Below are 16,919 nucleotides of genomic sequence, written 5' to 3' on the forward strand. Positions count from 1 at the left end.
TTGTCCTGGGTGTGTGTGGGCTGGCGCCCTGCTCGGGGTTTGTTTCCTGCCTTGGGCCCTGTGTTTGCTGGGATTGGCTCCAGCAGACCCCCGTGACCCTGTAGTTAGGATATAGTGGGTTGGCTAATGACTGTCTGACTGACTTTTTAGCTTTGGTGTCGCATATTGTAATCGTTTTAGATGTAATTTTGCTTGACTTCTCATTACGTCCATAATGGCTAACATGGCACAACACCCTAGTACTACCTCCCTGTATGTAAAATTTTACATTTGACTCAAATCTATGTCCAAGTCAAGATTTTCTAATATTTCCCTTTTAATGTCCTTTAACATATGCAACAAGACTTTTTTTATTCCTCACTCACCTAAATCGTGTATTTAAATCGGTGAGAGCAGCAGTCCCACCACTGACTTCTATAGGAATTCACTTACGACAAAATCTCCTGTTTCCCTGTGTTCTGTTAGTCTCCACTCAGGCACAATAGACCCCAAATCTCTGCCTCTGGGACCTTCCCTAGAAGAACAGAGCACCTATTATGGTTGTATGCACTGTACGTGTGTATAATAAATTAGTGTGTGATGGAGGTGTATATTTGTATGTATATTTTTGATAGACCTGTACTTCTACACAAGAAAACCTGAAAAATTATTACTTCTGCTTTTTTTGTTCCTGAAATCCATTAGATGATGAAATGTAATCTTCATATTAGGAGATATTAAAATATGACTTATTGAACAGGTTTAATGACATTTACCAATGTGTACCTTTTAAAATATTTACTTTTTATGTTGCAATAGACCCATGTGAATAGGAAACTGCAAATAGCTCACTAACTTCAGCCTCATCAGATATCAGGCTAACAAAACAACAGAAAATAGAACAGAAATAACTGAAGTTAACAACGGCCTACCTAAGAACTTCATTTAGATTTCTATAAAACTGAACCCACTTCATCCATGGGGATGGAGTGATGGTGATAGATGCTGTGAAAGTTTTTTTAACCTGGAGTTGTGCAAAGGAAAATGAGAATTTCAAAATCAACTTTTAAAAATACTCAGAAAGATGGATTAACGTGCAGCACCCTGTCGACACACACACACAACCACATGCACGGCCCAGGGTGTCTGCCCCAGTTGCCCGCAGGGAATGGATCTCCCTGATGCTCTTCCTTTTAAATAGTATGTTCCTCAAGATACTGCGTGAACAGACTTTTATAAAGATCAGTTACATTCATAGGCTACATCTGCTATTCTCCAAATAAAAATGCATTATAGTTAAAATGAAATACAACAATGTATGTAGAGGGAAATTTGAAAATGCCAGTACCAAATGAAATATTGTAGTAGTACAAAATGTATGGTGGCCCAGAAGTGCACATTTTAGAAAATTCACAAATGTGGCACCACAGGAAGAGAATAGCAGTGCTAATAAACAATGAATGCAGCAAATGGCAGCGTGGAATGGCAGGGCACAATGGAGTGTTGTCATGATGTCTATAGCTGTCTAGCAAAAGCAGCTAGGATAGAGAGAGTTAATACTAAAGATGGCAGAGATAAGTGAATGCTTGTGTGTGTATGCCTTCACACAGTGTAAGAATTCATTTAACGGTGATTTTGCTGTATGCCAGCAACTATGTCAATTTTAAAAAGGAAAACTCACTGGGCACATGCTGTATGTAAAATGAAAGAATCACACAAAATAGGTAGAGGCATTGAGGCATTTTCTGTTGTCCTCCTCTTTCCTCTTCATCTTTTCCCACTTGTATGTGCTCAGTCTTCTCCGTACAGCTTGGTTCTGCACCTTCTCCCCATTGAAACCTTTTTCCTTCAGATGTGACACTTTATCAGACCACCTCTACTTTGGCTTCCCTTGCTTTCTCTTCCCCAGGATTTCCATTCTCATCTTCTTTTGCCCACATATTTCTTGTCTCTCCTCATCACCTACTTCCTTGTACTTCCTCTCCCGCTCTTGTTGTACCTCTAATTATCTCATTTTTGATTCTATCCTTTTTTGTAACCCCACTCATTGATCTCAGTGCCACACCTAACTTCTTCTCCTGCACTCCCCTTCTTGCCCATGTCTGAGCTCCATGCGTCATTGCTGGGCTTACCACTGTCCTATAAACCGTACCTTTAACCTTCAACTTAATTCTTTGAGCACACAATACTCCTGATTCCGTCTTCCAATTATTACATCCACACTGCACTCTGTGGGTTAACAATGCATCTAATTTTCCATCTTTGGCTACCACTGATCCTAAATACTGTATTTAAACTTATCCACAATTTCAATTGTTCTACCATGTAGGCTTACTTCTGAATCCTGATCATCACTACACCTTCTTCTTCCTATTTAACTTCATGTAAAATTATGCATCAGTGAAACTGACATTGTTTTTCATTTTAAACTAGGGGGCTTTGCCCCCTGCTTGCTTCGCTCGCCTACCCCCCAGCCTGTGCTTTGTGCCAGCCACTTCATGTCTCTGCCGCTCGCATACGTGGATTTCACTTTCACCAAACAACAAATCTTTTAATTCTCATGGATACGCCTCTTCATTGAGAAGAAACACTACTTTTCCCTGATGGCAACACGTATTAGACGATCTACAAATCTCCAACTTAAAGTTTAAAGCCAAACAACATCTACATACTTCTGTCATATCACCTATGTCCATATATTCGATCTCTTTTCGCTGTTCCGTTATTTCACCGAGTGTGTTAGCGCTAATGCAATCTTTACTATCAGTTTTTTGAGACTTTTGAATTTTAGTACTTTCATAATCTCTAGCCTGCTCTGCATGTGTATCGCGCCAACGTTTTTGAACCTCTTTAGGACATTCTACTTTGTCTTCTACTCTTTGTCTTTTATTTCCGACCCTGTTTGGAGCTGAGAGTGCGGGAACTGTGTGACTTTTCAAAATCTCTTTGCATATAGTCTTGTCTCGCGGGACTTTAAATTATCTCCAAGAATGTCTCATCCCAACATTTCCTTTTATAATAGAAAAATGTTCTTTCTATCATTTTCATTACCTATATAATACACATTAAAGCATCCAACTACTAGGAAATTTACAGAGTTGGGGTATACTGTAAGTCATCGCCATAGTCAATGATATGCATGTTCCTGCCCTTTTGATATACCCATTTGCTGCCACGTTATTAATACAATTTTCAGTGCTGTTCTCCTCCTTAGCAATTTGTCAGTCAATCTTCCATTTTGTGCATTTTGTTTGTTTTACTTCTGGACCACCATTCAAAATGTGTCTCTGAAAAAACAATATATTTAAAGTATAGCATTTGCCCTGTCTATATATGTGCCAACTGTCCCTTAAATACCTAGCACTTGATACCAACTTTTTTAATCCATTATAATCAATTCCTTTCTGCATATAATGAAAGGCCTGTTATGCTTCAACTTGAATTACTGGGGTAGCACCCTAAACGTAGATATTTCAGAGTCTGTATTCATAGCCATTAACCTCATTGGGATGTTCAGGGTAAGTGATATATGTCCTTCTGTCAGGTTTGCTTTTAGTGTTTTGATCTTGTTACAGCATATGCCATGGTATACATTTCAGTTTGATTAATGTGACTTGAGTACTCGCTGAGCGAGTGTGTTTGTGCTCATATGTGCTCCTGTGTCAGCGTGGGCATGGACCCTCGCACACTTGTATTCACCTCATCATGATGTAAATTCATTTGTGCAGTTGTACCTGAGATTTTCACTAACGTTGACATTGCCAGACGGATCTACGTGGCTTATAATACACTGGCATTGCAAGTGAGGAGTGGGAAGCCCCTCTCTTACACCACAGTTGGCTCAGCCTTTGCTTGATTTACTTTCTGTTTTTAATTTTTTTTTCCCTTTTCCTTTATTTTTGTCACCAGGTTCATGGAACCCAGTCATTTGTAGCCACCAGTTTCAAACGATGGCGCTGTGTGTCCCGGCCTGCGCCACCGTGGCCAACGGTGACACGCACCATCAGTTCCATTATTTGCCGCCTCCTCCACCGCCACCTCCACATTCCCATCAGCCCCTTTTCAGTTCCTTTGGCTATCACAGGGCACCTAGCAGTGCTGGACAGCCACGTCCTGGACCAGGTAGACCACTGGCCGCTTGCCTTTTCTCCTTCTCGCTTCCAAGCTCTGTTCTTTCCATCTATGTGGCCATCAAGTGCAAGGTGCGCTCAAGCAAGTCCCCATGCTCCACCTACCCATGAACGTTTTTAGCAGTCCGTTGTGCAGTCCTGGCACAGGGATGGGGAATAGTGATGAACGGCCATCCTAACCCAAATGAGCAAGAAGCCTCTTGCATTTACGTAAAGCTTTCAGTCACCGATAGTGTTGTGACCTTGAGAGTGATGTAAACCAAAGGGGAGATTTCTAGCATTCCATGGCATTTTCAGGAGGATGGCTGTGCTTTATAGGAATACAAATACCCATAATGACATACTTAACCATTTCTAGATTTTGGGGCATTTTAAATAATAAGTGGAAGGGGGAAAAGGAGACCACCTACATGAAGACAAATGGACACAAAATTCATGCATGCTTAGAGGCAGACTTTAAGGTGAAGGATTTCTGGGGGCTGAGGTGTCCAGAGACTGCATAAAAATAATCAGACACATCGGTTAGGTGTCAGTCTCTGCCAGGCACCAAGGCACAGAGGCAGTATACCCAGGCATTGGGAGGAAGACAAGAGCATGCATCACGGAGCAGACTACCTAGCCGCTCATTCTGATCGTGGCCAGTGCCAACTGCATCCTTCTGTTTTGCACCGTTTTCTCTTTTCCCATATCTTGTTAACTTTTCTCTGTGGCTCATCTGTGAGGTACCCACTTCCTGTGCCCTGTTCTGCATCATTTTTACCTGTTGATGGCTCATGTCGCCTCATTTGAACATGCAAGTCTGTAACTTTGGGGAGATCAGTTACAACATTTAGTATTTCTGCCCTCACATTTCTTTAACATGGGACTGCATGTAGGAAGAAAAGTGCTCAGATTAGTGCCCGTGCAGCCAGGTCAGCAAGGACTGTGGACCTTTGAGGTGCTGGCCATCACTGAGCTAGTAACTTATCCCTCCTTGCATTATGCGTTGAGCCATGGAAATCTCGCATACTCAGGGAGACTGGCATGTTTTTGTGTACAAGTGCTGGGCACTTGGTGTCTTTCCTGACTTACATTACATGGCACTTGGAATTTGCAGGTAACCTACTTATAAGGGGTGGACATTGGGATGCGGATGACATGAAAAGCCAAGGAAAGCAATTGAGATTCGTCATTATTGCAGTAAATTTTAACTTGTGGTCCAAAGGCTGCAATGGTGGGCACCCGGGTATGTAGTGATTAGTTGCAGGAATAACAAAAAAGAGCATTTTGTGGGTTTTTTGGTTTGTTTTTGTCATTTATTTATGTAACTTAACCTCATTGATAGGGACTATGGACTCTAGAATCTAAAATGACAAGGTTTGAGTTATAATAGCAAAGGCTGGGTTTTTGGACAGCAAGTAGAGAAAAAAGATGGCAAAAACCTGAATGAGATTATGCCATCTTGGCAAACATGAGCAGGAACTTCATGGCCACAACTAAAAGTACAGATGATGGTGTCTGGCTGGCATTTAAAAGAAGGCTGCCCAATTTTAAATTATAGAGTCTAGGGTGTAAGATTGCAAAACTGTAGGGTCAGGGGCTCTGAGGCCACAGGTGTGTCTAGCCAAACTGCTTTGGTGGGGAGGTGATAAATGGAAGGGGGGCACTGCCCACATGCAGGCTTTGCATGTACAAATGAAAGAGCAGAGGTACAGCGTGATGCCCCATTGTCCTCTCAAATTCTCCTTTTTTTGTCTTGTTTCTGGTTTGGGGCACCCAGATAAAATCTAAATAACCTGTCCAATTCTGTCCTGTCCTCTTTTTTTCCTTCCACGGGTTGAAGGGATTGGTTTGGCTTCTCTCCTTTCTTGACAATAATTCAGGTTTTTTATTGAAGGTTCTAGAGGATCTGAGTCCAGTCCACATGGGTCCCCCACTCTGGTCACAGGCTCAGGTGGCAGCGAGGAGATTTGGGTGCTACGGAAGCCTTTTGCAGGTAACTCTTACTCTAGAAACTTTGCTGCCGATTCTGAGGCTGGCTTACATACATACAGTAGCTCCTTGCATGTTGGGCCATTACAGTGACCTCCACGTTACAGATGGTAAATAAACATGGCTGCTTTCTTAGGTGAGCCATTCCTTCACTTGTTACATTTTGTTGAGGTTGTGGTGCAGATGGCCTATGTTGCTTTTGGAGAATTGGATTTGCTGTACTCCTTTTTTTTAAATAAGCTTGTGCTCTCTCTGCAGACTCTCAGTGTTATGTCTGACCCTTCTCTCATCTTCCTGGGACTGAGTTTACCCTCCTCCTCTTCCTTCCTGTTAGGATTGACCTCTCTTCCTCTATCCTTCTGGAGTTGGCATTGATTTGTGTCTTTGATTTCAGTTTTGTGTTTGGGGTGGGGAGGAGGTGTTATGAAATGCTGCATTACTAATGGGTTCAAATATAGAAAGATGTTTAAAAAAATTGCACTAGCATTTTACATAAAGGCATGCCTATATAAATGATTTGGCGTTTAAAGAAATAGCACAAGTAGCATATAGTGCCCTTTGGTAGTCTTTACTCTTTGAACATTTGCACATTCTACTCTTTAAAAAATGCATTAAACTTGGAAATTTTGTTTTTTCACCGAATCACTGAATACAAATATGGTTTGTGTAAGTCTAAGATCACTAGGCTTTCTTTGCTCTAGTTGTAACACCATTACACAGCAATTTTTGGATGTGTGCCTCTTTGCTTTTCCCCGTAGGATGTCACCGTTTTTGCTGATTTTGTTGTTTGCCAGAATATCTCCAGCTCTTTCATGAGAGTTAAGGATCGTGATTGACCTGTTTGGTCGCAGTCGTTCTCATTCTTCTTGCCAAATCTCTCCCTTTTGGTCTTTGGGATTGGGGATATTGTCCTTGTTAAAGGTGAACCCTTATCATGTGACAGCTCTATGCTTGGCACCGGGCACCTTGTTTTTCATCCTCACAAGCTTTCCAAATGGTTACATGGCATCCAAACTCAGATCTCTGCCTGTTCTGTTTTTTTCCTGCTGTAGTTATGATTTTAGGGTAACGCCACACACTCCACTTTTTCACGTGCTGCTTCCACCATCCTGCTGCACCTTTTCTGAGGGTGATCATCAGCAGTGACTCCCTTCTTGCACTCCCTTCATAAAGGTCTTGTGTGTGATGTCTATGATGTTTTCCTTGTATATACTTGAATTATTATACCTGGTTAATCCAGTTCAGGCTTTCAGAGGGCTAGAACTTCTCCTAGTGTACAGGGGTGCAAGTCTTTCTCTCACTTGCACTGGAGCCAGTTTAAAGAAGTCCACCAACCTAACACACAACATGCAGACATGTGGGAGGATAGCTGGAGTACCCAAAGGAAAGCCCACACAGAAGGTAAACACACGCACACTTTACACAAACACACTGTGCTGCCAGATTTTCCTCTATTGCTTCAGTAATTCTAAAACTAAGTTTAGTCCTTCTGGTGTATCCTTACAAAAGTTTTCATTATTTATGGTTACCAACCTTGAAAGAGAGACTTGATGGAGGCATGTCACTGTGATCCAAAAGTGATTCCACTTCTTCTTCTTCTTCTTTTTCTTTTGGCTGGTCCCATTAGGGTTGCCCATAGCGGATCATCTTCTTCTATATCTTTCTGTCCTCTGCATCTTACTCTGTTACCCCCATCACCTGCATGTTCTCTCTCGCCACATCTATTAACCTTCCCTTAGGCCTTCCTCTTTTCCTCTTTCCTAGCAGCTCTATCCTTAGCATCCTTCTCCCAATATACCCAGCATCTCTCCTCTGCACATGTCCAAACCAATGCAATCTCGCCTCTCTGACTTTGTCTCCCAACCGTCCAACTTGAGGTGACCCTCTAATGTCCTCATTTTTAATCCTGTCCATCCTCGTCACACCCAATGCAAATCTTAGCATCTTTAACTCTGCCACCTCCAGCTCTGTCTCCTGCTTTCTGGTCAGTGCCACCGTCTCCAACCATATAACATAGCTGGTCTCACTACCGTCCTGTAGATCTTCCCTTTCACTCTCGCTGATACCCGTCTGTCACAAATTACTCCTGACACTCTTCTCCACCCATTCCACCCTGCCTGCACTCTCCTCTTCACCTCTCTTCCACAATCCCCATTACTCTGTACTGTTGATCCCAAGTATTTAAACTCATCCACCTTCACCAACTCTACTCCATGCATCCTCACCATCCCACTGACTTAATGATGAATAAGAAGCTTCCTCAAGTGATACCTTTCAGATTTTGAGTTCCTTCAGCGGTTGTTTTTTATTGTTTTTTCACCAGGTCTGCATGCCACACTCACCCCAACTATCTAACCCAGATAACTGCCCTGCTTGTCCCTAATATATTGTCTTGAATGCAGTGACATAAAAATAAGGTCATTTATTGACTTTTCTCACAAAAGTATTGAGATACCACATATGGTATACGTGTGGTTTGTTGGGGGACAGTCCATGATTAACACAGAAATTGCGTCTTGTAGATGAAGCGGGCCATTGCTGGGGGTTAGCTTAGGAACATGTACTGATACAGAGCGTTGCCGCACCCATCACACAATGAACCACCTCAGGATCCCAAATTAGGACCCGAGCGTAGCTGTGCAACGGTTGACACCTCAGGACCACACTAGTGCAAATGGAATGGAGCAGTGTGAGGTTACCACCTTGTCATGCTGTCCATGGTTTTTCTAGAGCCCCAGCATTGAATAGTCTTGTTTTTCTTGTTGTGTTTAACTGTTAAAACCAGTCACTGTAGACTGAGCACAAGGGACCATTCATTTTACAGATTTTTAGTTTATCCACTTGTACAAACTAATTAATTTCATGAATTTTCTACATTATTCATGAACTATGCTTTTGCACGTGCGTTAAATAACTGTGTGCCATTTGTTGTGTTTAATTGCTAAGGCGGCAGGCCAAAACCAGCTGTAATGCTTGTTGAAGAGTTCTGTGCCATCTGCTCGGTTTATCTGGAAGTTCTGTGCACAGTTGGCAGTAAATATACACAGCAGGAATAATAAGGAGTTGAGCTTGAAATCACAAAATGAGTCCAAGATCAACCATTGATGCACAGCATGATCTTAAGCAGGCCTCTTCGCTCTGGTAGTATTAGCATATATCATGGGGATGGTGTGCTGCTGTAAACTTGAAGAACTTCAAGACATTAAATATAGATTTTAGCCTTATTGGGGCTAATGTGGGTGCTGGTCAGGTAGATGTTTCAGTGCTAGCTGACTGAAGGTTCAGTGCAGTGAAGAAAAATAAAGCCAATCCAGAATGAAACTCAACAAATAGATAACATCCAAAGGTTAAAAACAGCCACAGAATTGGCCACGCTACAAGATTTGTTCTCCAGTGTCTCCCTCTTCTGCCTACTCTGCTCTACTGTTAAGATGTGTTGTTAACAGATACGAGACATCTATGAACCCGATCCTCTTTTGGCTCTCTGTCCCAGCTACCTCCGTTGGTATCCACTGGTTCCCTTGAGCCCGGCTCTCTCTTCCTCAACCTCCTCCAGTAATCTTCAGAAAGCTCTTGGTGCCCTCGATTGTCCCTGCTGCCTCTCACTTAACAGAGTTCATCATTCCTGGAACTATTCTCCTCGGCTTGCTCCACCAGACTGCTTCTCCCAACCTGTTTTCCTCTCATCCTCACATTACTTGCTGATTCTTCTCTTTTTCTCTTTTCATTTGTTCCTTCCCTTTTCTTTCTTTCTTTTTTCTTTCCTCTCATTGACATTTGTTAGCGAGTGTAGGTGCCGCTATCAACAAACCTGAAAACCTCTATGCCAATCTCTCTTGCATACATGAATAACTAATGGGCCCAATTTTCCATTGAAGCACTCCATGGCACATATCCTTTCCTACACTTGTGAACCTCAAATACAGTATTTTATAAAAAAAACTAGGGGGCTTAACCCCCTGCTCACTTCGCTTGCCAACCCCCCGGTCTGCGCTACACGCTAGCCTCTTTGCAGTTCTGTCGCTCGTGTATGAGGATGCGGATGTACAATTTAAACAGATTTTTATTTTTATGAAACTGCCTGTGATTGAGTTTCATTTCTTTCTCTCTATTAAATAGAATTACTTTTTCGAATGTTTGACTCAGAGATTTGTTAATTGTCTTTGCAAAACCTATTCTAACTGGAAACTGTTAACGTTTTAATACAAATGGCATATGTTATCCGCAGAAGATGTTCTATTAACTTACTTGGATACATCCTTCTTTCTACAGTAATTTGTGTGGTGGAAGACCGGACGTTGTTAACGGTTGTAGATATTCTTCGTAATATTGTAAGTTGATGTTTTCATCTTCCGCACGATCACCACCAACTCTTTCAGAATAGTCTATTGATACACATTTAACCAATTTGCAGTTTAACTGTTCAACATTTTTGGATGCATTTAACCAATTTGATGCATAACCGATCGACATTTCTGGCAATAATTCGTTTGACTTCCTCGTTTCTCTGTGCTAGGATTGAGCGTGTACTCATTTTTATGTTGATAATTCTTTGTGATGAAATTCCTCAATTAGATTTGGACATAATACGTCTTTTTTAATTGGAAACTTAAAGTGAGGAAAACGTTAAAATGTATAAGAGCTGAGAGCCCAGGAAGTGTGTCTGACAAAAGCATTCACAAGAATGAGAGTTGAGGTCTTTATTGAAAATGTTTGAGAGGATGGCGTGACTTGAAAAAAATGTCAAGGCAAAAGTCTCGTCTCACGGGACTTAGAAAAAATCTCTTTTCCAATAAAGTCTCGTCTCCAAAAAGTTTTGTTGCGTCAAAGGATTTTTTTATATAATAGAGAGAAATGACTGGCACACAGTGCTGCATAGAAGAGTTTAAGGATTTGCAGAGTTCATCCTTCCATTCATTTACTAACCCATTTCTGTGCTTCAGACTTGGGGAGCCAATAGTACTTATGGGTGCAGTGGGTCCAAGGCAGGATGTCTCTTTAGGGTCTTGTTGAATTCTTTATATATAGACTATTGTGTGGTGTTATGATTTTACATTTGGATGACAAATTTGTCTTAAGCAACAAAACTGGGGAAATGTTGGGGGCAGCTCTATGTGTACTGCTTACCTACATGAGGATTTAGTAGCTTCCTGTGGGTTACCTTTACCCCACTTCTTTGAAGAATTTGGCATTATGTTATAGAGGCATGGGGATGAGAATGTTTGCATTTTGAGTCCAAAACTCCTAAACATATCTTCCCTTTACAAATAGTTAAATGAATCTAGTGTAATGTGTAATGCCAGCACAGGTTCCACCATCTGCAGCCTGCTGAACCCTGTGCCTAATGCCGAAGTGCAGGGTGTACTCTGACGCTCTCTGACTAAAGGAGGTCAGAATGGAGCCATTCAGGATAACTTTTATGGCTAGAGCTCACACAGCCATACCAGCAGCTGCTCTGGTCCATTTTGCCTCTATGGTGACCCTTATTCTTCTCCTCACTGTACATCACTAGAGAGTTTGCCTCACTTACTCTTTCAAGAAAACCAGCCACTGTAGACTCCATCTCCTCCTCTCTATTTGGACTGACTATCCTTTCCCTCCCTGCCTCACCATGGGTCCAGACACAGAAGTAGCTGGTATTGAGTTTAATATTTCTTTGGACTCTGGTTCTGCTGACTTCCCCAGTGTCTGAGTGAGCGATCAGCCCTGAATGAGCTTGGATTTCTCTGCTGTTCTGTCTATCAAGGAACAACTTTGCACTTTCTGTCCCTCCCTTCCTATGGAGATTGATCCATTTCTGTGTGTCTCTGTTCTAACGGCAGGTGGTGACCGCAGCAGCGTTGGCAGCTCTGGGAGTGTAGCAAGTGCCCGGTCATCTGGGAGTGGACAGAGTGCAGGGAGCAGTGCACACATTCTGCACGCTCAGGCTGAGGGCGTAAAGGTACGGTATAAAAGCCATCCTAAAGTGCTGAGCATTGGACCGACGCAACAGACTTGAGACACTGAGTGTGCATGTTAATCTGGACCTCTTAAGCAATGCCCTTTTTCTTTTTTTTCCCTACCAAAGCTCTTGGCAACTGTTTTGTCTCAGTCCCAGAAGGCCAAGGAGCATCTCAGTGCAGAATCTTCAGGGAAATCTTTGGACCACCATACAGGTGCTGAAATGGATGGGAGGAAACAGTTTTTTCATTCATGCTTGTCGACATCACGGGAACGGATGGAATTGGCTCAGAGATTTGGAATTGGCAATAGGAGAGAAATGGCCAATTTCTTTTTGGAAATCACAACACTAATGATGCCCACTGCTGGCAGTTGTGCCATCACTTTGAGCAGCTGATATGTGCGAACACTGAGTATGCCCAATGCTAACCTGTCTATTTTCTTATCCATAGGATCTTCCAGAGCACAAAGTGCAGCTAGCTGCCCATATCATGAACAGTCATTTGGTGACCAGGCAGCACAGAGAAAGTCAGAGCTGCCATCAGAAGGCAAGGTAAAAGAACCCCCATCTCACATTTACCTCTGGACGTCTACCTTTTTCCTAACCGGTGGCCTACCTTTTGGTGAGATGAGCAAGTTAAGACTCTATAGCCCCCCGGTGCCTTCTCTGCTGCAGACACCCACAGAGAAATGTGGCAGGCTTCTTAGGCTGGAATCTCCTTGCGGTCTACTGTCCAAAAGCTGCCACCTCTGTGTCTGTCAGCCCTGCCCATATATGTACTGTGCCCCCCACCCACATTTTTGCTGCCTTGCTCTCTTTCTATACTCGGGGTACCCATACAGAGACTTCATCTCTACTGCCAGGATACTCCTTTCACATTTGCTGTAAAATGCCCATTCCACTGCCCCACCTGTTTCCATCATTCCTGTATCATCTCTGGGAGATTATCAACTGAGAAGGTTCTAGTTTCAGAGGTGCAGATGTGTGTTCCATCCTGTCTGTCTCGCTGTCCTCTGTATGTCCCAACAACTCTGGGGTCCCTTTGAATGTCTGAGAGGCTGTTTTTGTGTGGTGGGCAGCAGTCCTAAGCAAGTTGTGCCCACCAGGGTGGAGGGTCAGGAAAGGGCAGCCAGGCACGTGTGTTGTGGACAGATGAGTGGGCTGGCCTGGGAGAGTGATGTGTGCTGCGTGTGTTCTCTTCTAGAGTGCAGAGGCTGTGTCCCAGTGGCTGAGCGAGTTTCAGCTCCAGATCTACGCACCACACTTCATCAACGCCGGCTATGACATTCCTACTATTAGCCGCATGACCCCTGAGGTAAGAGTGACGCCCCCCTCAAGGCCAGGAGCCATCTGACTAACCACTCCTGTCTTGGGAGCTGGAGAGGCAGAGAGGGAGAGGAAGTGCCTGTGGTGTGGTGGGCTACCAGACTGAACATGCTACACCCATGTGGGCAATATTATCATGCATCTGTGACCCCGGATTATGTGCTGACATTGTGTTTTCTGGAGGTTGCACACTGTGTGCGTCTGTTTCAGTGTCTCCATTGTCATATCATCTGCTCCTTGGTTTTCACCTTGCCCAGCCCTGATTAGCCGCCTTTAGTATCCCCAGTCAGACTTCCCTGATTATTTCTCCTGTGCTCCCCAGGTTGGTTGCTTTTCTCTCTGTCCCAGTGGATCTCTAACTCCTCTATTTTTGTCCATCCTAGCATTCTAGACTCCCGTAGGTACAGTTTGATTCCTGGTTTTGGAATTCCTTTGCCCAGTTGTCTCCTCTGGTTTTGGCCTCAAATTCGCTCTTCCTCTGCCCCTTGTCTCCAGTTTGGCACTTTTATTTATTTATGTTTGTATCACCAACCTTTATTGTTACCTCTGAGATCCCAGATGATGGCCACACTCCTAAAGGTGGTTTCCAGCTGGTTGAATAAATGCCTGAGTTGGCAGAATAAGCTGCCTAGAGTGGCATCAAAGACTTTTGTCCATGTTCACCTCTCATCATGGGGGGGACTCGCATCAGAACCACCACATTTCTATGGGAATAGCGCTGATAGTCACAGACTGAGATGGTCCATTGTGCCCTTCATAATCATATTACAAGTAGCATGGCACCTGATGGACCCCAACTGGCACATGAATGTGCACTTTTTGACGGTGTCCATGCATTTTGGCTCTCCTCAGTCTAGCACTTCTCTAATTGTTTTCTTCCGTTCTAGGACATGACCGCCATCGGAGTGACTAAGCCTGGTCATCGGAAGAAAATCACCACTGAAGTCAACAAGCTCAGTGTCGTTGAATGGCTTCCAGAGCACAAACCTGTGAGTGACAGACCCTTGAGCTACCTGTTCAAGAGAGGCTTTGCTCACCCTTGAATTTAAGTTGGCCTAATGAGTGAAAGATCAGAAACTTTGAGCTCTTTATATATTTGGCTGTGGCTAAATGGTCACATTTGACCTGGCCCTGAGGCCAACATGTCTAAGAAACACAAACTCAAACTATCCATCCATCCATTATCCAACCTGCTATATCCTAACACAGGGCCACGGGGGTCTGCTGGAGCCAATCTCAGCCAACACAGGGCGCAAGGCAGGAAACAAACCCCGGGCAGGGCGCCCACCACAGAAACTCAAACTAGATAGTATTTAAAAAAAAAACGCAGTTTGCAATTACAAATCAATATTTTGTTCCTCTATGCCATCAATTACTTAAATAATACATGGTAGAACAATATTAGATAGATAGATAGATAGATAGATAGATAGATAGATAGATAGATAGATAGATGGATATGAAAGGCACTATATAAGAGATAGATAGATAGATAGGGGACTGTATAACAGATAGATAGATAGATAGATAGATAGATATGAAAGGCACTATATAAGAGATAGATAGATAGATATTCTATAAAAGAATCATGTCAGACATAACCCCTTTGGCTGTGCACCACTGGCTAGGGCAGGAGTCTCAAACTCCAGTCCTGGAGGGCTGCAGTGGCTGCAGGTTTTCATTCTAACTCTTTTCTTAATTAGTGACCAGTTTTTGCTGCTAATTAATTCATTTTCCTTTCATTTTAATTGACTTGTTTTTTAAGATTTATTCCCCTGAATTTCTTCATCATTCCTCTGAATTGCTTCATTTCTTTCTTTAAGTGGCACCCAAACAGAAATGAACCGTGAAGTGAGTGAGCCAACAGAAGACCAACTAAGTCAGGGCCTCAAACTCCAGCCAGTTGCTTAATTAGGTGTCGAGTCTTGTCTTTAATTAAACCCGTTCTTTAATTCCATGATTTGTTGCTGCTCTCATTGTGCAACAGCAGACATTTCTGAAATGGTTGATTTTCTCTTTTCTAAGAGCGCTGTTAAAATGTTTTGGAGACCTGAGCAGATCAGCATTCCTGAGACCTTCACCTTTCTCTAGTTTCAGATATTGTATGATCGGCACAGTTTACTGGTCATGTTACGGCTCATTTTGTTTCTCATTACTGTTTGACAGCTAATTGAGGAAAAAAGAAACAATTAAGGAGTCGGACTCTTCAAGAACAAGTCAATTAAAATGAATTCAAAAGAAGTTAACTAGCAGCAAAAACAGGTTACTAATTAAGAAAAGGGTTAGAATGAAAACCTGTAGCCACTGCGACCCTCCAGGAGCAGAGTTGGAGACCACTGGTCTAGGGTATAGTGAGATTAGTCCAGAAAATATTTCTGCTACCAGGCATGTTAACTGTAGAGTAGAAAGTCCAATAATGATCCACAATTTCCAAAACATCTTTGCGATACGTGAGTGATATTTATAGAGGCATGTGGTTTACATACCTTCATCCTTGGTGACTTACCACATTTCAGGTAATTGATTGCATTTCTTTTGTTTTTCCAGTCGGAGCACAGGCAGGTGAAATGACTTGTTCTTGGTCACCCAGTGGGATTTGAACCCACAACCTCAGGGTTTAAAACCCAAAGACTTAACCACTAACCACACTGCTTGTCTGAATCCTTTCAATTGCAAACAGCCAGAATTCAATTATTGTCAGCTTTGGCTTGAGTGGACATTGAAATACAGAAGCCAAAAAAGGCACATAGGGGGAAAAAACATCTGTTAGTTCAACAAAGCTCAGGTCCAATTGATCACGTCTGATGACAGCTGCGTCATCTCAGTGTGGGGAGTGTATGCCATATCAGATCAGAATGCCACATTGCACATCAGGCTTACTCAACACCGGTCCTGGAGGTCCACAGTGGCTGCAGGTTTTTGTTTTAATCACATTTTTAATTAGAACCCATTTATTAACTACTAAAGAAACAATTTGGCTTGTTTTTAGTAAACTTGTTTGTTTTGATTCATAACCCTCAATTTATGTTTAGGTTTTAACTGTTTTCTGTTTTCTTAATCAGCCATCAGTTAATAGATTAATAAAGTATCTATCTATCTATCTATCTATCTATCTATCTATCTATCTATCTATCTATCTAAAGGGGTGCAAATGACAAAGGAACCACCAGCTCTCCAGCTAACGTGCTTCCATTTGAACCTGTGTGCATGCATCGTGAATTATGCATGTTAACACAAAGTTTTGAAGCAAATGAAAGAGAAGGCAAAGTCCAAGAGGTACAAATCAGTTCCAGACCACAAAACATATGGATAATGTTCTGAGAAAACGAAATAATCTACAATGTGGTAAAGATTTGTTTTGGAAGAATGAAAGCATTAACAAGCCACTTAATTAATTCCGAAGGTTCATTATCTGCTAGCTCTGACTTCTAATTATAAAACTGGTTGGAATGAAAACCTGTGTCCGCTGCAGACCTCCAGGACTGGAGCTGAGTAACCCTGGTGTAGGAGAACATTGTTACTTGAATGTTAGACAGTTGCCATAAAGAGAAGGTCCCATGTATGAATCAACT

The 16,919-nt window shown here is 42.5% G+C and overlaps 1 protein-coding gene across 4 annotated transcripts in view; it reads left to right on the forward strand.

The window, feature by feature from the left end:
- Positions 1 to 16,919, forward strand: part of caskin1 (CASK interacting protein 1) — a 66,186-nt gene that overhangs the window by 30,753 nt on the left and 18,514 nt on the right. Inside the window, exons 11-17 of one of the 4 annotated variants that reach the window (XM_039775961.1) lie at positions 3,889 to 4,101; positions 5,986 to 6,084; positions 11,903 to 12,021; positions 12,148 to 12,235; positions 12,473 to 12,573; positions 13,226 to 13,336; positions 14,235 to 14,336. In XM_039775961.1, the coding sequence (XP_039631895.1) occupies positions 3,889 to 4,101; positions 5,986 to 6,084; positions 11,903 to 12,021; positions 12,148 to 12,235; positions 12,473 to 12,573; positions 13,226 to 13,336; positions 14,235 to 14,336 (833 nt within the window). The remainder of the gene's footprint in view (positions 1 to 3,888; positions 4,102 to 5,985; positions 6,085 to 11,902; positions 12,022 to 12,147; positions 12,236 to 12,472; positions 12,574 to 13,225; positions 13,337 to 14,234; positions 14,337 to 16,919) is intronic. The other 3 variants (XM_039775962.1, XM_039775963.1, XM_039775964.1) reach the window with 3 other exon arrangements.

This window comes from Polypterus senegalus, chromosome 13 (genome assembly GCF_016835505.1).
Source record: "Polypterus senegalus isolate Bchr_013 chromosome 13, ASM1683550v1, whole genome shotgun sequence".
Lineage (NCBI taxonomy): Eukaryota > Metazoa > Chordata > Cladistia > Polypteriformes > Polypteridae > Polypterus > Polypterus senegalus.